The sequence below is a fragment of the Leptinotarsa decemlineata genome, unplaced genomic scaffold (assembly GCF_025532065.1).
Source record: "Leptinotarsa decemlineata unplaced genomic scaffold, Ldec_3_MD MMD2_tig00078422_RagTag_RagTag, whole genome shotgun sequence".
Classification (NCBI taxonomy): Eukaryota; Metazoa; Arthropoda; class Insecta; order Coleoptera; family Chrysomelidae; genus Leptinotarsa; species Leptinotarsa decemlineata.
Window position 1 is genome coordinate 18,573,089 of NW_027412747.1, and position 24,261 is coordinate 18,597,349.

Below are 24,261 nucleotides of genomic sequence, written 5' to 3' on the forward strand. Positions count from 1 at the left end.
GGCGATGAGTTATGGGCTATTACGCATGTTCTGCCTTTTAAGTATACAGTTCTATAATACCTAGCAAAAGCTATGTATCTTAGTACATATTCTAGCTTCAGGAATAGATAGATTTCTTTTGATCCGAAAATTAAACGACGGTCCTGTGCCTCATACAATGTAACATTTTGGCCAGACCGTGAGAGCGTTTATAAAAAATGCATCTGCTTGTTTCTTGGCTAGACGCACAGTAGTGTAACAAAGAGACTTCTGGCGCAAAATCCCATGTATTTTCTTATGGAGCTAAACTTTCTGCAATTTTTGGTTCAAACAGGAGTGGGGGAAACGTGTGACGTCATCGACGCAGGATGGAACGAGTTTCGTAGCGATTCAAGCATTCACGGCCCCCTTAGTACTCCACATCACCGCTCATGCCCTCTTGCGACTCTTCCTCACCCCTCGGCCCCCTTGGTACTCCACCTAACCTATCAGCTCCCTCGGCCCCTTCAGTCACGTGATTTTAAATAAAAAAAGTTTATAGTTATGAGATTCGAACCTGGGTCGTCCGCGCCGTAGACATTGTCCTTAGCCTCTACACCATCGTAAGATATTGAAGTTAACTGCGAATGTTGGGTATTTATAGCGTTAGTTTTGTCAGGACCGAAATTGACTCATTCATTATACTTGACAGCATTATTTTTGATTTCCGTAGAATGTAATCGTCATTATCATATTGAAGATAGGAAAATATACTTAGATTTGGGAAAATAATTAATATTTCATGTAAAGATGTGTATGTGTGTGTAAGAGCGAGAGGCGCGTGTGACGTAATCGATGCAAAGAGAGATGGAGATTGAGGTTTTACCGGTTGCTAGTGCAAGCAGGTGTTGCCAGTTGTACAATAAATCAATGTTTATGGAGTAATGTAGCGTTGCCGGTTTGAAAATTAAGTTATAGAATACACAGAGTCATCTATGAGTCACTAGCTGAACTATCTATTGGTTGAAGAAGGACACTGTAAACACTAGACTCATAGGACTGCATCTGTCAAATGTTAATACATGCCAGCATGTCAGGTTCGGCGTTGCCAGTTGTACAATAAATCAATGTTTATGGAGTAATGTAGCGTTGCCGGTTTTGGAATTAATCGTGAACTACTCGACGAAAATTGGAAGCGCGAAAGTTATATATTAATAATAATGAATCAGATTCAAGAAAAAACATTACAGATTAATGAGGCTGTATCGTTTCAAAGTGTGATCCCTCAATGTTACAAGGTATTTCAAAATACATCATTGAAAACAAACATGACGTCGAAGTGTACAGGGTGCGTCAAAATATACCATTTAAGAAAAAACATGTCAGTTCAACAGAAGTCTAGCATTCCAACATGCCAAAAGGGCACTATGTTTCGTATCTTTGTTAACCAAGTTAGCATCATCAGGAGAAAGAGGAGATTCAAAAGTGTCGAGAGGTTAAGCGTTGTGGACTTAACGTGAGGGCAATGGGAGAGCGAAGTATTCGACAATGACATTTCAAAATACGTGGTTTTCCGTGCGTTTTCGATCGTTTTTCGTGCGTTGACGATCGTTTTTCGTGCGTTTTCGACCGTTTTACGTGCGTTTACGGTCGTTTTTCGTGCGCTTTCGATCGTTTTTCGTGCGCTTTCGAACGTTTTGCATACGTTTTCTATTTTTTGTTGAGGGTATCATAAGGCGGTGAGGTTAGATAAATGATTTGGAAATTTATTATACATTTTTATTTTGGTAATATATCACAAAGCCATTTGTATAAAATATCTACGTTTCGGAGACTGCAATTGTAGTTGGTTCGCTTGCGAATGTGATGCATACAGGGTGAGGTACCTTCGTTGTTGTCGAATGTGGGAACCAACCATGTTGTATTGTCATAGCCCTCCAAATTCACAACGCGTGTCGGTATATTCAACTCGTGAAATTTTTCAGTTAGAAAGTCATATTTTTGATGTCCTCGCACATAAATGACATCGACACCTTGTAGATTCTCCATGAGGATGGCATCCAATTGATTATATTCCACAAAGCCAGAGGAATACCTCAATCCGTGAATGTTTCGCTCCAAGTAACAGGCGGTACGACGATCTTCTTTACTCAAACTGGAAAATGGTGTGTTTGGCAGCAGTAAAAAGTTACTACACTGAATTCCAATCCTAATGGCTATTTCTTTAGGATGGAATTTTTGCTCGACGGTGAAGCCTTGAATATCTACAACAGCTATTCTCATGTTGACTCTTCGATTGATACTGAAGCAAAATAACATGTTCAGTTCCATTTTTTAATAATTTCGCTGAGTGGGAGGTGTTCTATGACAGTGTCGTGCACAATTATGCAATAGGCTCTAGTATTTTGAGGAAATCCCTCGGATGCTTCGATTTCAAGTTTTACATCAACACTGGAACTTTTGATGCTCTCATCCCTTCTGGAACAATCGATGACAAAGAGAGCTTTGTCCGTGAAGACGGTGGAAGTAAGAAGAGGATTATGTTGATTGGTTATTTTGTAGCTGAGACCAAATTGTGAGTAGTTGAAATAAGCTTGCGAAAAATTCCCCTTTGCAAAATTCAAATGCATATTTTCCTTGGGGTAATTCTCACCGTTAAGAGTGAGCGTTATATTGGTAATATTCAAATGATTGAATATTGTTGGATCATTGTTGACTTTAGTGTAGTCACGATTTTTTTGGAAACATACAATTACATAGCGAGGGCTTTCGAGGAACGAAGAAGTCTTGACGGCCCATATTTCATTTTTTGCACCTTGTGTGAGAGCTGGCAGCATATGAAGTTCCCATTTTCTGAACGGTATGAGAATAGGAGTGTCTGCTTGGATAGCTTTCAAAAGTTGCAATTTAATTTGATCATGCGGAAAGAGTCGTTTAACTTTCAGTTCGATATTTTCAATTTCCAATTTAACTTCCGTTTTCGGTGTTAGTGCAGCAGGAGTCTCTTCTATTTTGAAACAGTTGCTATCATCTCCAGCTCGTACTAATCGAATGGTATGTTTACCGTAGGAAACACACTGATAATCGTTGAAGATATTCAAAAAATGCTTGATGGGTATGAGCATGTTGAATGTTAGATGAGTTGTGTTGATGGCGCCTGTATTGTTGGGAAAAGTCCAACCGGAGGTGGCCAAGTGTTTGATATCTTCGTCGGTGTAGATGAGAAAGCCTCTAACAGTACTAACAATTCCAAGTTCACGAACTGCTTCCAATTCCTTACCACTCTGCTCATAACTAGCAGATTGAAACATGAAAGCACCAGCATTGTTTACGAATGACACCTTACCGTCCCCTTTAGTTTTCTCAACTTTTCCACTAATGAACAGCAGACTATCGTACAAAGCATCGTAGGCATCAGATTGATTGATGTTAATTTCAATAACATCGTTGTTGCGAAAAGATTTGACATATGGATAGTAGGTCCGCCATTCTATCTTTTGTATGGACTCATCGATTTGCGGTTTTCGGAAAATGTTGAACACTTGATTGGACAACATGATAACCAAGAGATTCCAGAAACAATTTATTTTCCGTTGTCAATAGTTGTCGACTAGTGAAGGTCTTGGTGAAGACTGATTTGGGGTATGGAGGTGTATTATTTTTATAGATAGTCAGCACCATACTTCCGCTTCAATTCCAAACGAATTATTATTTCTTCGTTTCGGAAATCAATGAGCCTAGAATGTTGGTCGAGCACTCGCAGCGTGATATTGTTTATTTCGTCTCTATGTGCAATAGGTAGGTAAATGGGGTGATTAGGTATTTCGTCAATTGCATACCCCGGATCAACACCAACAGCAAATTCGTATATCGTATGAGTCGGTGTGTCGTTGTAGAAGGCTCCAAACGTAATGTTGCTATCTATGTGTATGGTGCGTACTTTAATGATATCCACAGGTAGATCGGATTCGTGATGTAAGTTTGGTTTGAGAACAGTAGATGAAAACCCCAGTATGTGAGCCAAGCTATTTGCAGGTCGGAAATCAATCGAGTGCTTCAGACAGAATATTTCACTTTTCAGGGTATTATTATTCGGTTTCAGATAGAAAAAATCCTCAGGGTTTTCCTTGAACGTTTTAGGCGTGATGTATTTGTTTATTAATTCTTCAATGTCACCAATTTCGTAAGATCCAAGAGGTATATCGATGCTTTTCTGTTTAGTTTTGTCAGCGTTTTCATAGTAGTAGAATTTCGTACCTTCTTCAATGTTGGGTATACTGTTGTACGAATGGAAACTGAGCAAAGCCAAAGTATATTCAGAATCAGAATCTAATCGAATGGGTGGATTGAAATCGATGGAGAGCGTCGAAGAACGACTCGTTAGCGTTAATATCATAGACATGACTGATATAATGTCAGTATGACATCTCCTTAAATAATGATTGAAACAATAACAACAACATTTTGCATAAAAATCATTTATTTCTACAATAATAACATTCTATTTGCGAACTCACAGGACCATAATACATTGCTTTTTGTAGCGATGACGCAGCTGATGTAGGTGGTGGTACCTCATGTCGGTAATGGATGAAACATGGTAAACGAATCTGCAAAGCGAATCGATGTTGGTAGTCCTTTGGTAATCTATGCCAAACATCCAATAATTCCCAAGGTTGAGCATTCTCAATCAAATAGTCGATCGATAAAGTTTTCAATTCAGCATCGGTTAAATCTCGCAAAGATTTATCTCCAACCATTTTTGCAGACATTATGGAGCAGAAACTGTAGGCACAGATGTCCGCAATTACTCTGGTCAAAATTTTGATACTGATCATTGTTATATGTAATCGTTATACCCCCTCCAAAATATCTGACCAATTCCATTGGAGGTTTGAGATTACCGAAACTATCAAAGTATTGTACATCATTGCCGTTTTTAATGTAAGCTACCCAATGAGTGCCTTTATTCAATCGAGAATCCAAGTTCAATACAGCACATTCTCGCAGTCGAGGACCACGAGTTGGCAACGTGTCGCGCATAAAGACTCCACGAAAATGTGGAATTCTCATTTGACGGGCACATTTTTGAATTTCCGAATCGTATAATGCTCTATGGGGTAGCTTCAGTAGGAGTTTTTTTGCTTTTTCAAGTAAAGACCTCGCCCTTTGCGTTGCTGTTGTTTCTTTAGGAACAGACCAAATCCTCGAGGTGTTTTGCGTAGGTACAAACCGGAACCTAAATGTTCCATAGCTTTATTGTGACGTTGATCTTCTTCAAGTTTCTTTTTGGCATTTTTAGCATCTATTACGGTTTTTGCGATAGCGCCTGCTCCACCTGCCAACGAACCCAAAGCTGAAAGGGCAGCGAATATAGGGATGAGGGGAAGAATTCCTCCAGATTTTGCTTCAAATGGTATTATCCTAGGTATCCGTATGTTTTTACGTCCTCCAGCTTGACTCAATGCCATTTTAGCAGCTCGCAAAGCCGAAGCACTAGATTTCTTAATATTGGTAGGATGTGGCTTCCAATTTTTAGTAATTTTTTGAAGCATATTACGTCGAAAGGACAACCCCATGCCGAACTTACGTTTCGCTTTCATTGTTGTAGTAACGAGCCAAGCTGCAGCTTTTTCACCAAATCTAGCGTCTTTCGATTTAACGCGTTCCCAAGCTCTATTTTCCAACACTTGATCTGCTTTATGACGGTCTTCTAATGAGTCGCTTTGAGAGTACGCGATATCGTGATCTTTACAATATTCGTCCAAAGGATTTACACCGGTGTCACCGCGTTCCAATCTCTTTTTCAATTTGGTGCCTGGTCCGCAAAACTGATAACCAGGTAGATGTAATTCGAACGGGAGCTTATTGATAATCGAATTGACGACACCTGCACCGGAGTAAGTCAACATTGAGAATGATTGGGTGATGACTGTGATGTTTTTATTTATAAGCGTAGCGCACTCATTATCCAGCATCACATCATGAAAGTCGTTCAACAAGACAAGACATTACCTATTGAAAATTTAGACTTTTTGAATGAAGCCAACAATAGTAGTGTAGTTGGGAAGCATGGTATATTATTACCCAATTCGTTTCGTGCAATAATTTGTGGGCCGAGTGGTTGTGGAAAGACAAACGCTATCTTAACATTGCTATTCCACCAGAATGGCGCCAAATTTGAAAATATCTACGTATATTCAAAATCATTGTATCAACCTAAATATCAAGTGATTCAAGAAATTTTCAGTAAAGTCAAGGGGTTGGGATATTATCCGTTCAGGGAAAATGAGGATATCATAAGCCCTCACGAAGCCAAATCAAATTCCATATTCATTTTCGACGATGTCGCATGTGATGGCCAACAGAAAATTCGCGAATATTATTCTGTATGTAGGCATAAGAACATTGACGCCGCCTATCTTTGTCAGACATATTCAAAAATCCCCAAACAATTGATACGAGACAATAGCAATATGATTGTACTTTTCAAACAGGATGAAATGAATTTGAAACATGTATTCGATGAACACGTCTCTCCCGACATGTCTTTCGATGAATTCAAGAGAATGTGTGCCGAATGTTGGCAACATCGATATGGAACCGTTGTAATAATGAAAGATTTCGATAAGAATGGTGGACGTTATCGTCAAGGATTCGACAAATATATAAGTATACACAGTGCGTGATGTAGTATCATTCACCATCATGAAACCGTTGAGCAAAGAAGTTGATGTTATTCGAAAGAATAAGATCAACGAAATTGCACGCATCATTCGAAAAAAATATTTGGCTCTGAAATTGGGCAAATCCGAAGAAGATGAGTCATTGCAAAGATTTTTCAAACCTCTGTCTATTCCATTGAGGAAAATAGCTAATAAAATAGCAACACAGTCAGCTAGTACCCCATTGAAAACTGAGGCAAAAACCGAAGTCAAACAAGAGACAGTGGAAGAGCCTGAAACGACTCCATTCCAATCCCTCGTACATGTTGCAGGTACAGATGAGGATGACGATGATGATGATGAAAACGTCTTTAGTGGGTATGCAGAAGATGAACAAGACGACAACGTTGCGTCAGGCATAAATGAACAAGTTTTAGAAGAATATATCGATCAATATCCGATAATGTCTCAACCGTACATTAAAAAACATTGGGGAAATGACAAGGAAATCGACAAAGTATACGGTCCCATATATGATGGGGTATCTTCAAAATGGTTCCTAGGCCAAAAGGAAATCGATTTTGACAAGCGTAGCGGAAACATAAAATTGGCTGGGTATCACTGGAAAGGAACACCCGGTATATATGAACTGTTATTTCTCGACATGCCTGAAAATTATAACACTGAGGATTTGAATGTATACAAAAAGATTTTGAATTTATCGAGCGCTCACAAGAATTCGGCTGGGCATCTAAAAGGCACACAGAGATACAAGTACACCAACATAATCAAACCGTTGTTTCCTACAGCAGGAAATCGTCGTAAAACTGGTACTGGGTTTTTTCAACCTAAAACACCTCTCACTACTACTACTGCGATGACATCATGTCTACCCAAAACGTCACCTCTTGCAATGACATTCAATACGAAACCCATTGAATACATTTATTGGGACGATCCCAACGAGCTATGCGAACGTCTCAAATTATTGCTAGCCTCTCGAGATGCAGGAAATACTTCGCACAACAATGAAATCATTGCCATTTTGAATGAACTCAAAGAGGCAAAAATAATTCTATAAGATACACTACGTTCCCCAATACATTATCATTTTCAAAATGGTTATCGATAAGTTTGGACGTAGCGACAGCAACAGAAAGCGAAAATTGCCAACGCCCTCTGGAGGATGTTTGTTGCATTATACCTCAGATGGTAATATTCATTGTGGTGATGTGAAATTGTGTCATGTGAAGAGCCCCACCACTGATTACGATGTTGCTAATAAAAAGTATGTGGATGGAACCGATAATGAACTTGCTTCATTTATATATCAACTAGCTAAGAAACACGAAAAACAAATGATCCAAGTAAATGAAAAACTAACCAAATTTCAAGGTGACATCTCCAAACAAATTACCGAAATAAATTCTACTATCAAGGAAATCAAAAAGATACAAAATAAAGTTCAAGCAAAACCATAATAAAAGAGCGGGGTTCACACATCTTCTCCATCAGTCGTCATGACTTCCAAAGACAAGATTCAACTTGTCAACGAACTACATAAACCAATTAGAAAAAATTATCCTCGACGCCGTACAGTTATCAAAGGAATAGATGACTTATGGCAGATGGACTTGGCTGAGATGAGATCGTTCGCTCACCAAAATCGAAATTTCAAACTGATTCTAGTCGTCATAGATTGTTTTTCGAAATTTGTGTGGACTCGACCACTGAAATCAAAAACGGGAGAGGAAATTACGAAAACGTTTGCAGATATCTTGACACATACGAAACGTTGTCCAAAAAATTTACAAACCGATCAAGGTAAAGAATTTTACAACAATAAGTTTCAAACTTTGATGAAAAAACATGGAATAAATCACTACAATACGTACAGTATCACGAAGGCTTCTATGGCTGAACGTATCATTAGAACGTTAAAAGAAAGACTTTTCAAATATTTTAGTCTGAATGGCACCTACAAATGGTTGAATGTCTTGCCTGAAATCACAAAATCCTACAATGATACGCGACACTCGAAGACGGGCATACAACCTTCGAAAATTACCAAAACTAACGAAAAACAAATTCTCAAATCAACATACACCCATGTGAAAATAGCTGGACCGAGAAAATTCAAAGTCGGTGATGTTGTACGAATCAGTAAGGCGAAACACGTTTTTGAAAAAGGCTATACGCCCAATTGGACTACGGAATTATTCAAAATTGTCAAAGTCAATATTACCAACCCCGCCACCTTCATGCTAGAAGATATGCAGGGTGCACCTATTAGGGGTGCTTTTTATGGAGAAGAATTACAAAAAACTGCAAATCCTGATATATATCTCGTTGAAAAAGTCTTGAGGAAGAAAGATAAAAAAATGTACGTAAAATGGCTGGGTTTGGATAACAAACACAACAGTTGGATCGAAAATGTCGATTTTGTATAGAATCTTATGGAAAACAAGCACACTGACAATGTATTGGGAGGGCCTTTTGTGAAGAAATATTTGTGTGTTTAACAAACGCACAATATCTGAAACGGACCACGTGATCTGAAGCTATAAGAGCGCAAGCAAACACAGATGGACATTCAGTTTGAAAATGTCTCTCGATAGTGGTTACGGTAGTGAAGTTGAAGTAATATTCGACAGTGATGGTGAAGATTATAATGGAACTCTAAATGCAATAGACAGAGCGTTGGAGCAATACGAAATGGCTGCTCGAAACGAACATCAATTGCTGTTGATGGCATTCCCCATGTCATCTTATGAAATTCGATGTGGCCTAAGTCCATGCAGAGACTTCAGCCCATGCATAATTTTGAAGCAGCAGTTCTCCATTCGTTCCATCAATTTAACAAGTTATGAATGGGCGACCCTCATTGACATCCTGCAACAAATAAAGGAAAATTTCTTCGAATCACAAATCGATGGATATCTAGACGAATATGATCCAATTACAACACGTTGCGGGGATTACATTTACGTCACACAGTACATCGAAAGTAATACCAAACAAGTTTCCATTTCCAAGGACACCACGAACATGGAGCTGTTTCAACGAGATGTAAACGATATCCTGAATACTCACCTTGGTGTGCTCTCTGACCGTATCGCTATGCTGGATGCTTTGAACTTTTGTGATTATTATCGAGGTGTTTTCAATATAATAAAATCATGGTTACGTGAGAATAAAACTAATTTAACTTTGGAAGAAATCATAGAAGGTTTTTGTCAAGCCTCAGCTCTAGATAGTCTGTATGCTAATGCTTTACGTGAATATTTATTTTATTATAAACAAAAAATAGTGTATGATTTATGTAATAAATGAGAAAACGTTGTAACATTTGTTTCATTTAATGTATAAGGTGAAAACAACAGCTTTAAAAAGTTATTTGATGGAAAAAAAAACACCAAAATTTCAATATATATTTTATTCAAATTTTATCAACGTGTGTGTACAACAATAAATAAGTATACAAAATTTCAATATATTTCATTCAAATTATATCAACGTGTACATGTACAATAATAAATAGTATGCAAAATTTCAATATATTTCATTCAAATTATATCAACGTGTACATGTACAATAATAAATAGTATGCAAAAACTGAAATACTCAAACATATTTCTGTTTGCAGTCAATTCTTGAAAAGTTGGTGGTCTCCTACCGCTGTTGAAAATTCTCAGAGTAACACACACCTATTCGTCATATTCAAACAAGGACAAAATATATCAATCAATCACATCAATAGAAATAAAATCCAAATGATAACCTCATTTCAAGCTATAGTGCCCCCAAGGTAAAGTGTCAGATGATTTGGGGATTAATTTTCGTTTATCGTCGTGTGGACTCAAGCCTATTTTCACCTGCTTGATACTGAAAACGCTGTGAGCGTATGATCGAATAGTGAACTGCTCACATATTTTTTCTTTAAAATTTCTGAGACAATCCATATAATCTTTGAAATCAATTTTATTTCTGACTACATTATATCGAATTCCCTTTGATTTTTTGATAACTTTTCCACCCTGCACTTTGTAGGTGTACATTTTGGAACGTAACCCTGCAAAGTGCGTGATGATTTTACCATTTGCTTCATCTTTCATTAACCCAGGAATTTTTTTATTCACAAGTGGAATTTGAAATTTATTATCGGGCGAATAATCGGAAGTATCAAATTTTGATAGGTTATTTTTGATGAGTTCTGAATAGACATCTTCACACGTTATTTCGTAGATGAAGCTATCTGTATCTGTATACATTAACTTGCAATTTTCTATACCTAGAGTGGGCACCATGAAATCGTAATGGAAATCAAACATGCATGTTTTTGAAATATCTAAAATTGCCATTCCGATGTACAGAGGTTTATTGAAAACAAGTTCAGTCTTTTTCAATTCAATAGCCACCAAGTCTGTATCGAAAACGGTTCGACTCTGAAATCGAGGGCTCGCAATTAAATTTTTGGCGCCATAACGACCGTTCCAGGAATTCACAAGTTTGACCACCCTGTGTAATCGAATGTTTTCCATCGTTTTCCCAAAAATAGCATTTACCATTAGTTTATATAGATTTTTGCCAAAAGAACTGGTGGCTGCAGCCCTTAGACGAGTATTCAACTCGATGTAGGGACGCAGCCATGCAGATTGTTTGAATTTCACAACCCGATGAATTTTGGTTAGAATCAAACCGTTTTTCAATGCTTGTTTCAAGTTGCGATAATGCAAAATATATTTGTCTTTATGATACAGGGTACCCATTAATTTTTTTTGTTTGGAATTTGGTGGTGCTTGATGCTCTGGACAAAACGGAAAATCTTTATGTGAATCATGTAATCTCTCAGGGTATTCCAAATCAACTTCCAATATGTAGCCTTCTGAAGCATTGTCAGGAATTTCAGTTATATCTTTGTCAAAATTTTCCACCCACTGAAAACCGTCGTAAGGTAAAAATTCTGACATTGCCCACCCATATAAATTATTGACGTCTAAATATAAAAGATATTTTGAAGGTTTTTCGGGATTGTATGCTTCCATATATTTATTATTTGCTTCAGAATATCTATTTGAACAAACCGATATTCCGCCCCTTATCCCCTTTTCTACAAACATAATCATGTCAATGTCTTTTAAAATTTGTAATTTACACTTCGTATACTTCAACATGGCATCCCACGTGTACCCAGGCATAGTATAATACCATGCGGGGTCCAACCCATAAGTTGCCATGCTTTTTTGACGAAAATTTTCAAAAACGTCTGCCAGTAATAAAATATCTGTTTTCAAATATAGGTCCGCATACGATCCCAAATTTGTAATTTCGAATGATTCCCAAACATTTTGTGCGTGAACATATTTCTCTTCTGTTATGTGTTCATCATTCAATTTATTATAGAATTCTTCTCGTGATGGTAACTCGGTGATGTTCAATTTTTCCATGCTATCTATATAATCATACGGAAATACTCCCTTCCTGGTGAGAAGAGCGAATTTCTCCTCATCTAAATGACTAAATTCTTTTTTTAAAATTTCCAAATCATTTTGATCCAATGTGGATACTAATTCATCCAACGATGTTCCCATGAATCGAAAAGAATCTATAAATCGAAATTTAATTTTAGTTTCAGCATCCTTCTGTGTAAAGGAAATGTATTTTTCTTTATTTGAGGGAAGTATGCTCACACAGCCTTTTTTTGCGATATCTCTGATAATGAAGTGACTGTCGTATCCTGAAAGATTATGAAAAGTAATGGGTACCACGAATAATTTTCGAAAGTTGACATTACAGGGGGCTTGGTGGGCAAAACCGCGGAACGCCCCCGTATAATGATTGTGATCGTACACAATAACATCTTTGGGGGCGAACGGTTTTTCGCAAATATGACAAGTCGTTGCAGCACCGATATTATTTAAAGGCACTGTCATCGGCTCAATATTCTTAATTTTAGATTCAACAAATTTTGCAATATCAGACAACTCATTGGCAAACCATTTCATACAGTCTTCACCTCGATAGCTTTTGAAATGAGAGAGACTGTCGTCATAGGAACACTTGAAGTAGTAGCCTGCACTGAAAGGTATATGTTTTTGGTATTTTGTAGTTTTGTTAGATATGCTTTCGTTACATTTTTCCAACAGTGACTCGAAATCAGCAAAAATTATAAATGGGCATTTTTGTTTATAAACATAATTTCGAAATTCCACATAATCGTATGTAGGAAAGGAAATTTTACAATCATTCACTTTTTCGCACAAAACAGTATGATCATTTAATTTTTGCTGACTTGAAAAATAATTCAGGCATCTATCACAAAAAAACTTTTGACCTCTATGATTACTCATTTGTTTTGAAAATAGTCTAGACATGTCTTTGATCCAACAATAATGGAATTTAATTTCAGTCTCGTCATCGTCATTAATGGGTGGAGCCTCATAATCGTTCAATTTTGGAAAATATTTGTCTTGAATCAATAACAAATTAACATGTCTGTCTCGTTTTGTTGTCGTGAGTCTGGCAGGTACTACTACAAAGAATGATTTTTCCTTTGCTTGATTCAATTCCAAAGTGTAAACATTAATAGAAATATTATTAAGTTTTTCAAATTTGGAAATTTGATGTAAATCCATTGGAGTATTTAGCCCTGTAGTATTCAAAACTGTAGAATAGTGTGGATATTTTGACACCCTTTGTGGATCTTTTGCTACAGGATACAAGGCGCTAATAATACTCCAAAAGAAGCACATTTCGTCATTGTTTTGTACATTAATGCATGCCTTCTTCCTTGCGATTTCTTGCGGCAGTGGAATGAAAGAAGAACCATTACCAATCACATATTCATTAACTGCTACCTCCAACAAAAGAATTTTACTCAAAGCCCACCCCGACTGTTGTTCTTCAAATTCGCCTAATTTATTCAATATAACATCCACAGCGTTCTCATTGTACCAAGAAGCCAAGTCCGTACTTGAATCGATAACTTTATTTGGCGTACTGAAATATTTGCGATCAACAATTTCCCCATCATTTGATTTTTTAATAAAATCCCCTGATAAAGTAAAATTAACTTTGAGGCATGACATTTGTTTCAAAATTTTGGAAATCTCACGTTTGAATAATGGAAAAGCATCGTCTAGAAACTTTTTAGGATCTTTATGAGTTAAATTGATGATTACCCCCGTTGTTACTCTACTATTGAAAACATTGTTAACATTTTGCCACTTTACCCTGGAGCTTCGTCGCTTCAAACCCGAGCCTGTATGTTTATTATTCATCATTTTTATAATCACTTTGAAGCGTTTCAATTCCCCAACTTGTGTAATTATTTTCTTTTTTTCCCCAACCGAAAATTTAATTTTTTTCATAGCTAAAATGCATTTCCTTATATGTTTATTAATAAATTGTATAGCTTGTTTGACAATATGATCCGAATAATCATCTCTGATGTGTAAAATGTATTTATCAATTACCGACTTGATTTTTGGAAAATCGACCATTTGGATTTTATTTATTGACATGACTCACCGATATTTTGTTCACAAATGAAATTCTAGGTGTTATGAGTCGGTTTTGGAAGCTGCAGATAATTGAATTTCGTTCTGTGGACACTGTTGAGATGGTTCTGGAAATTTTGCTAAGTTGGATTTGGATGTGGTTGTTGAGATGACTCTGAAGTTATACTGCACACGTTGATGTAGTGTTCTGAAATAAATTTGATTTTCAATGCAAATATACACCAGAGAAAAATAAAATTCAAGAGTGGGGGTAATGTGTTTCATGGAGTGATTGTGAAAAATGAACGAGCTACAGTTATAATTGAAAAAATCAACTGTCATTCAAAACAACGAATTTAAAACACATATTCTGCAAGTACTAAACACATAAAAAATATTGAAAACACTTCTTTATGCGGATCATATCTATGAATGAAAAAAAAATTGAGTCGAATAAAAAATATAGTATACAACCACAAACTCTATACATATATTGAACAGAGAAAAAAAACAGTACTAACCTTAATTTCGTACAATTTCAAATGAAACAACACGACAGCGTATTTTCCTGATAAAAATTCTTCTAAATGGGGGTGATACTCCTCCGTCACTCGGTGTGGTAACAAATTGTTGTTGTTGTTAATTGGTTCCCTCTTCACGACTTAATTTGAATTTTAGGAAATCCACCTGCGAGAAACCAAAAATAAAAAAACAATGTTTCAAATTATACGAACACTCTCTCAATAAACGACAACATGAATGAAAGTTATTCGTAACTCACTATGCGTTTTATTCAACTAGAAAGCTGCTCACAAAATGAGCTTCTGTTTACTACATAATAAATGTGTATATAGACAAGATATGGCATTGTCAAAGGCAAATAGATAAAATACGAGAAAAACTCTTATTCAGCTTGGATGATTCTCGAGTAAAATTCATAATCACGTTTTCCGGTTCTGAGGCCGCCATCTAACATCAAAACAAATTGTGCGGTACAATAATTACTGTAAGAGATAGTATTCGAGAAAAATGAATGTCAGCAATTACCGGTTCTTATCTTTTATTCATTATTAAAGATTGAGAAATATCAGTATTTGTTATTCCTTATCTTCTGATGTATGTAGGATAAAAATAGTTGCCCAGGGTTGGCTTAAGGAATACGTAAATACCGCTGAACCGTTTTGTATTACAAAATAATTGAAAAAAACGTTAACCGTCAAAAAGTATGTTTAGAAAAACACTCAAGTATATTAATCTGAGAAAAATTTTGGCAAATTGATGATAATTCAACAACAACTCTCACCACCTTTGAATTACATTAAATTTTAATAATTTTTTTTTGTGAAACAGTCAAAGACGTTTAAAAAATCTTGCAATAAAAATTCATAAAGTGAACATGAAAAACACTTACTTTCAGATAAAATCGTTACACTTGTCACTAGTATCACTGATACAACTAACTCATCACTTCACCTCGCAGGAGGTATTTATAGGAAAATAAGTGATGACATATTTCAAAATCAAACAAAGAGCCTTTGTTCCGTCGCTTTGAGAACTGCATATCTCTGGGTGCAGATTCGGCATTGACAGTGATCAATGTCACCTTGGATACGAATAGGAAAATAGGTGATGACATATTATGCAATCAAACAAAGAGACTTTGTTTCGTCACTTTGAGCCACGTGCCTGGCTTTATCGATAAGTGATAGCGATAATTCTGCACACCTATATTATATATTTTTACCAACTTGAAATGAAACAACATTTACTCAATAAAAATATTCATTTTCTTTATTAAATTTCATAATTGTTGTACAACTCTAATCTTGTTGCGTATTCTAGAACAAATTCAACAGTTTTTTTTTAAATGACGAAGATCTTGAAATATCTTTTTCAATTCACATTTGAATGGTGTATTCTTTGGAATTGCGCCTGCGCAAATACCCTCATTGACTGGTCGAACGAACCGATTTCCATTATTTACACTAGCCTTCACGCATATTTCCTTGGAATTTCACCCACATTCGTTTACATATTGAACAGAAATTATTGTAGTCGGAAGTACAAAATTTGTTTTTCAGCATCGTTGACGACATATTCTACACTCTGAGGCTGGAACACTTTGTCTTGAATGCGTAAATTATTCAACTGCTTGAGAACCATTTTCTTTTCCTCATATAATTGAATATCTTTACTTATTTGTTGGACACGTCTCTCAAATTCCTCTACTTTACGTCTGTATTCTCTGAATGCCATTTTATTACTAATGTTTGTTTACCAACGACGTACGAAACATCGTTTCCCTTCGAAACTATGCAAAACAACGTATTTTGAAATGTCATTGTCGAATACTTCGCTCTCCCATTGTCCTCACGTTAAGTCCACAACGCTTAACCTCTCGACACTTTTGAATCTCCTCTTTCTCCTAACGATGCTAACTTGGTTAACAAAGATACGAGACGTAGTGCCCTTTTGGCATGTTGGAATGCTGGACTTCTGTTGAACCGACATGTTTTTTTTTAAATGGTATATTTTGACGCACCCTGTACACATAAACGTCATGTTTGTTTCCAATGATGTATTTTGAGATACCCCGTATACAATGACAGATCGCAGGTTGTCATATTTTTCCTTAAATCTGATTCATTATTAAAAAATATATCACTTTCGCGCTTCCAATTTTCGTCGAGTAGTTCACGATTAATTCCAAAACCGGCAACGCTACATTACTCCATAAACATTGATTTATTGTACAACTGGCAACGCCGAACCTGCCATGCTGGCATGTATTCACATTTGACAGATGCAGTCCTATGAGTCTAGTGTTTACAGTGTCCTTCTTCAACCAATAGATAGTTCAGCTAGTGACTCATAGATGACTCTGTGTATTCTATAACTTAATTTTCAAACCGGCAACGCTACATTACTCCATAAACATTGATTTATTGTACAACTGGCAACACCTGCTTGCACTAGCAACCGGTAAAACCTCAATCTCCATCTCTCTTTGCATCGATTACGTCACACGCGCCTCTCGCTCTTACACACACATACACATCTTTACATGAAATATTAATTATTTTCCCAAATCTAAGTATATTTTCCTATCTTCAATATGATAATGACGATTACATTCTACGGAAATCAAAAATAATGCTGTCAAGTATAATGAATGAGTCAATTTCGGTCCTGACAAAACTAACGCTATAAATACCCAACATTCGCAGTTAACTTCAATATCTTACGATGGTGTAGAGGCTAAGGACAATGTCTACGGCGCGGACGACCCAGGTTCGAATCTCATAACTATAAACTTTTTTTATTTAAAATCACGTGACTGAAGGGGCCGAGGGAGCTGATAGGTTAGGTGGAGTACCAAGGGGGCCGAGGGGTGAGGAAGAGTCGCAAGAGGGCATGAGCGGTGATGTGGAGTACTAAGGGGGCCGTGAATGCTTGAATCGCTACGAAACTCGTTCCATCCTGCGTCGATGACGTCACACGTTTCCCCCACTCCTGTTTGAACCAAAAATTGCAGAAAGTTTAGCTCCATAAGAAAATACATGGGATTTTGCGCCAGAAGTCTCTTTGTTACACTACTACGCACCGTCATGAAAAATACTTACTTATCGGAATTTAACCAAATGGGTGGACGAACATATCGGTCCAAACATTGAAATCTATAAATGTCTGTTGCGGGTAGTTGTTGCGAGAGCCACGGGTAATCGGTCACGTGAGCACGTCGAGACGAGTTCGGGCAGGTCATCCCTCAGCCTTCCAGGCTGAGGCTGGTGGCCTGAATAGGGAAGAGAGAGTTCACCTGTTGTTTTGTCTGAGTTCACTTTCTTTTTGCAAAGAGGCTATATATTGTTGTGTTTCTAGTGTAGGTTTTTAAGCCAGAGTTCAGATTTCAATTAAAAAAGGAATCACTCTCTCTGATGTTGAAGTAAAACTGAAAGTATTTTGTATTTAGTTGGTGCGTTTGTAGTTGTTGAAAAGAACAAGTTAATAGTAAATAGCACAGTTGAATTGGCGAAATTTTCTTTGGTCTATTTTTATTTTCTATATAGAATTCAACATTTTTTTATAAGATTTCAAACGTTTTCATTTTGTTTTGTTCATGAAGTCGTTGTTTTACTCATTTCACTTTATATATCGAATCTCGTACTTTAATTTTCTCTTGGACTGAGAAAAATACCATTCTCGAGAGTAACATGAAGTTCAAAAAACAATTTATCGAGAAGAATATAGTAAGTATTTCTACAAAGATTGAAATTCAGCTAGAGCATATTAGGCATCGATCTGGAGCCATATAATGAGAAAGAACAATAAGTTTGTATACCAAATGATCAGATTTCACAGGACTGGTTCTTCGTGCAACCCGCGGAACTCACAAAGAATCGAACCTTCGAATAAAAAAAAATCATTGAGTACGTTTGTTTGAAGCTGGTTGACAATGTTTCATGGTGTATTTCATCAGTTCGGACTTCCATTTTCTAATATAATACAAATTGATTTGAAAACCCTGAAAAAAATTAAAAAGATTAACCAAAAATAACAATTTCATTAAATAACAAACTGAAATTACAACAACGCATTTAGTCAAGCTACCGTAGAGATACGTAACGTATAGAAACCTCTAATTAAGCGAAAAACGACCAACTCCAATGACAGGGAAGAAGGGATAGGTGAAAGCAGTCAAATGACCTATAAATTATCAGATCTCGGAGGAATAAGTCCAGTTATCACCCGAAGACGATTGTGGATACTAACAATCGAAACGTAGTGACATAATTTGGTTTGAAATCTTTTAATTTTAATTTTTAATTTTTTGTTAATATTTTTCATTTTATTTTTTAATTTTCAGCTTCTATTAAAATTTCAATTTCTTTATTTGTTTGGTTGTTGCTTGTAAGTATGTAATTTCAGTCTTTTGTTTAAAAAATTTGTTAATTTCGGTTTATCTTTTTAATTTTTTTCAGGGTTTTCAAATAAAGTTCGAACTGATGAAATATATCATTGAGTACTTTATGGTGACAACGGTGGAATAATAATGATATTTGAAAGAGTACTTCAGATGAGAGCACTTTATGAAATCCTTTGTTACAGTAGTGACTACGGCGGGATTGTATAGTATGTATCGTAAGTCCCGCATTTGAAAAAATATTCTAGTTAAAGGCTACGTTATTACAGTTCATACACTTTCCAAAAATTATTTAAATGGATACTTCCATTCTTGAATCATTCCAAAACAAGAAAATGGAGAAAACTGTTGGCGTCTTCATCAGCTGAAGACGCCAACTTTCCCCATTTATTTTGTTATTTCGAAAACACGCTTACATAATTCTTATGTTTTGAGTTTTTAATGTTTGTATTACCTATTATCTTATATTTTTGGAATGCGTGATGACATCATTGATATATTTCAGCTTTCATCAATGTTGAAGGGTACACTTGGACAATGGTGACGATTGGATTGATAGGATTCACAAAAGGTTTTCAAGAAACACCTCTACCATTAGTGATATCTGATACCTATAAGGATAATTTCTCGACTGCATATTCACTTTATATGGTGATAGCTGGATTCCTTTTCCTTGTCATTGGAGCATTAACAAGTTAGTTGCTGATATGTAATTTTTAGGTTTTCAGGACGGTTCAGGACGGGATCAAAAAGATGTGTATTGACAATGTGAGTTCAACAACTCTAAACCCCAAATCCGGTATCCCTCAGAGCTCTTCATTAGGACCACTTCTGTTTCTTTATATACCTCAAAAATTCTGAAATCTTTTGAACATTGTACTCTCCACTGTAATACCGGCTATACTCACATGCAACACAGTTTTTATGCAAAGGATGTGGTAACGGCGTGTTATTTCATCAATGAAGATCTTCACAACTTCAGATAAATAGCATCAAATCATTGTAATAGCCCAAAAAAATATTGGTGTGGAGATAGACTGTAATTTGAAATTCAAAAAACAGATGAACGAACTTGTTTAGAGATTTCAACTATCCCTAAAAGCATACTGAGCCAGACATTTTTTAACGACTGATATGAAACTTCTTCTGTGTGAATCGTTAGTATTGTCTGTTTTAAATTTTGTCAACTGCTTTTACGGCCCTCATATAGCTATATCAAAAATCCCCTACAAAAAATTAAAACTCTTGCATGTGTGATTGATGACTTATGTCAAAATTTCTACCGGTTTGGCCTGTATATACTGCAGAGCGAAAAAAATAATCAGGTATATATTACAGAATAGAGTGTGGCGAATGCTCTGCAGTATATAGAGGCCAAACATGTAGAAATTTTGACATGAGGCTGCGTGGACATGTCTATTCGGAAAAAAAATCTACAATGTACGAACATCTTCAAGAATCAAAACAAAAGATAAATAAAGAAAACCCCAAAATCCCACACATATGTAATGAAGGGAAGAAAATGAATTTTTTGGAAGCCATGGAAATTAACAAATCAATCAAAAACCAGAAATATATACCCCTAATAGAGCAACTCGATTCATTTAGGTCTCTTCTCTTGAATTTATAAGTTTAACAACCCCTAGAATTTTCAGTGATGAATTTTAAAGTTGGCATTCTGGTTCGCCCAACTACCTGTCTATCAAATATCTGTCCTTACTCCTGATAAATCCGAGTGTTCAAACTTCACATTTCAGTTTTATACTTCATAATGGGGTCAAACCCGAAATAAATAAAATCAACAAGTGGTAATTAGAAAAAAGTATTTTCATTCATTTCGTTAAAGCAAAACTCTTGCCTTCGACTTATACATGGTTTTCGAAGACGCAAAAGAATTCCAAATGAACTAATTACTACTAGATGGTTGAAAATGGAGAAGAGAATACTTTTTCATGCTGCTTGTTTGTTCCACAAAACAATAATTACCAAAAAACCCTACTTTTTGCATCGTAAAATGAAATTTCGCTCTGATGTTTATAATTTTAAGGTGAGATTCAGAGGTCAGGTAAGACAATTCCGCTTTCTGTTTCGATAAGTCTGTAGTGCTTGTGCCTTGTCCTTGAACGAATAGGAAATTATCTACTAGAAAACAAAGTGATCAGGGTGAATTCATTTCGATGACTGTTTTTTCGAAACTTATGGAGACGCTATCTAGCTGTCTCACAGCATGGCAACAAAATGAGTCCAGAGCCAAAAAACAAAGCATACATGATCCAACATTATGAATCACCAATTTTCTAGTCTTCCTAAAACAAGATATCTAGAGAATATACTCGAAAGAGATATCAAAGCTGCTTGTTTGAAGGTGGTTGACAATGTTTTGTGGTGTATTTTATCACTTTGGACTTCCATTGTCTAATATAAAATAAATTGATTTGATAACCCTGAGAAAAATCAAAAAGGTTAACTGAAAATAACAATTTTATTAAAACGAAAGATTGAAATTACAAAGAAATAACATACAACAACCAAACAAATAAAAATTGAAATATTGATAAAAATTGAAAAATCAAAAATATTATTAACAAAAAATTAAAAAATTAAAATTGAAAGATTTCAAACCAAGTTATGTCACAACGTTTCGATTGTTAGTATCCTCAATCATCTTCGGGTGATAACTGGACTTATTGCTTCGAGATCTGACTATTTATAGGTCATTCGAATGCTTTCACTTATCCCCTCTTCCCCCTCTCCGCTTCATTGGTTTTGGCGGGAGATGACCATTTGGCGGGAGTTGGTCGTTTTTCGCTTGATTAGAGGTTTCCATATGTTACGTATATTTACGCTAGCTTGACTAAATGCATTTTTGAAGAACATATACGCGGCTTCTTTGAATTTTCTCCTAAACCAGTGTTCATCTTTGTGGATGATTTCAGCTTGAACCCACTTGATGTTGTGTTGATGAGTCCAAACATGCTCTGCTATTTCGGATTTGCTTTCAATGGCCTCTTAGTTTCACCAATGTATGATTCTCCGCACTCGCAGAGTATCTGATAAATGCAATTCTTGGAATCGCAGTCCACGTTTGGTGGCCTGGTTTTCGTGAGGCTGCTACGGATAGTGTTCCCAGATCTGAAGCAGATCCTGATGTTATACTTGGACCCAATCCGTCTCATCCTTTCCGATAATCCTCTGATGTGTGAAAGTACAAGTACTGGTTGTGGAGGTTTCTCTTTCTTGTGGAGTTCTTGCTGTCTTCTAGCTAAGGCCTGTTCTATCATCACTTTGGAGTAATAATTCCGTTGAAAATAATTTTTGATGACCTTCCTTTGTATTACAGAGACCGAAAGCATGGTCCAGTAGAGTCTTGATGATTCCTCTCTTAGTCGATTGATGGTGGTTGGATTTCTGGTTTAGATACTGCTCTGTGTGAATTATATTAGAAAATGGAATTCCGAAATGATGAAATATCAAAGCTGCTGTTGGTGTTGCTTCAATCATCACGGAAGGGAAACAAAATCTAATGAATCGGGAACAATTTGCCCATTTTGAAGCTTATTTGAGTGACGAAGTAAGGGGAAATTTTTTTTCGGTACACATTGAGAACAAAATTGGTGAAGGTGCCATTGATAAAGTTCATTTTGTGTTTCATCATATTGAATGACATCAGAATTGAATTGGAGCGGAATTGGCGAATTTCTGTTATTTTTGAGTGTCTCCGAAACTAATCGGAGCTGAAGTTCAAAACTTCATTTGATTCAGCTCTGGAAACGAACGATTGGAATCACAGATGCTTACTGCTCAGTGCTAATTTGAAATTCAATGTATGGTAGTGTAATAAAATTTTAAATTGACCAGAATATTGTTAAGAATATTAAGAGTTGTTAGAAACTATATAATCTATTATTTTTTTTTCTTCTCTATCATTGCTATGATAGTAAATAAGTATTTTTATAATTGATTTCTAACACTCACTGTTTAATTTTTGGGAGGGGTGGGCTGGCCCTCCTCAGTATATTTGTTTCCATACGGAGAAAAAAATTATAGTTCGCAGACTGTGAAATGGACATTTTTACTGGATATTTAAAAATGGTATTATTGTGAAATTTTGTATCAGATGATTCCAACTACCACTGCGTAATTTACTGATTTGGGGACAAAAACAGTTTCCAGTTGAAACCAATGACAGTCTCACCAAGAGAGAGAGAGAAAGAGCGAGAGAAAGAGAGAGAGAGAGAGAGAGAGAGAGAACGAGGGAGGTAGAGAAAGGGGGTTACTGAATAAGTATTGATCAAAGTTGTTTCTTTTGCAGGTTATGTGAGGGATGTGACGAAAAGTGATGCTTCAATCATATACCTTTTTGCACTTATGAATTTCATCACCTGTTTTATGTGGATCTCGGAGAATATCTTCTGGATGCTGTCTAAAAGAAAATCATTACACAAGTTATGATCCTGATTTTGGCAATTCAGTTAATATCTTCTCATCTTCTACGATTGTAAATATTATTTTAGTGAAAAGTATTTCACTTTTACTCTTTTTAAGAATGATTCAAAACTCAATTCTTTTGATGAATAAAATTTGGGACTCCTTTTTATGCCTTGGATTCATATCATATTTACACTAGTAACGGAATATAGTTTCACTAGTTATTTTATTTTCAAGACCGGTTTCGGGTCATATGGATTTTATGAACAAACATAACTTTCAGGTGAAAACATTATTGAATGAGATGAATATTAACGGAAAATTGAAATATATTTCATATTTCATCGTAAAAAGTTATCATTCGAAATCTTTTTCTGGAAAAATAACTGTGTCAATAAAATTGTGTTCAAAATTCATTTTGTTTGTTTCAATGATAAAACTTGAAGTGCTAGATATATACTTATGAAACTTTACATTTTCAGAAAGCGCTTTCCATATAAAAATCGAATGTAAAATGGAATTGCAATCCAGTTATCTTCAAATTCAATCCTTTCTTAGCTTCACCTGTATGTATGTATGTTTGCTTTTTTGTAACTCTCAAGCTCGGGATCTGTATTTGACAGAATTATCGACATTATTGCTTGATCTATTCGCGGGCAGATGACGCTGTACGTAACCTCCTTGATATATCGACATTATTGCTTGATCTACTCGCGGGTAGATGGCGCTGTACGTAACCTCCTTGATATATCGATATCAGTACTTGATCTATTGGCGGGCAGATGGCGCT

General features: G+C 36.0%; 1 protein-coding gene across 1 annotated transcript in view; it reads left to right on the forward strand.

Moving 5' to 3' along the window:
• Positions 1-23,623, forward strand: part of LOC111511264 (monocarboxylate transporter 12-B) — a 46,679-nt gene extending 23,056 nt beyond the window's left edge. Inside the window, exons 7-8 of the mRNA XM_074186002.1 lie at positions 19,549-19,737; positions 23,356-23,623. Coding sequence (XP_074042103.1) covers positions 19,549-19,737; positions 23,356-23,495 — 329 coding nt within the window. The 3' untranslated portion in view covers positions 23,496-23,623. The remainder of the gene's footprint in view (positions 1-19,548; positions 19,738-23,355) is intronic.
• The last annotated feature ends 638 nt before the right edge of the window (positions 23,624-24,261 follow it).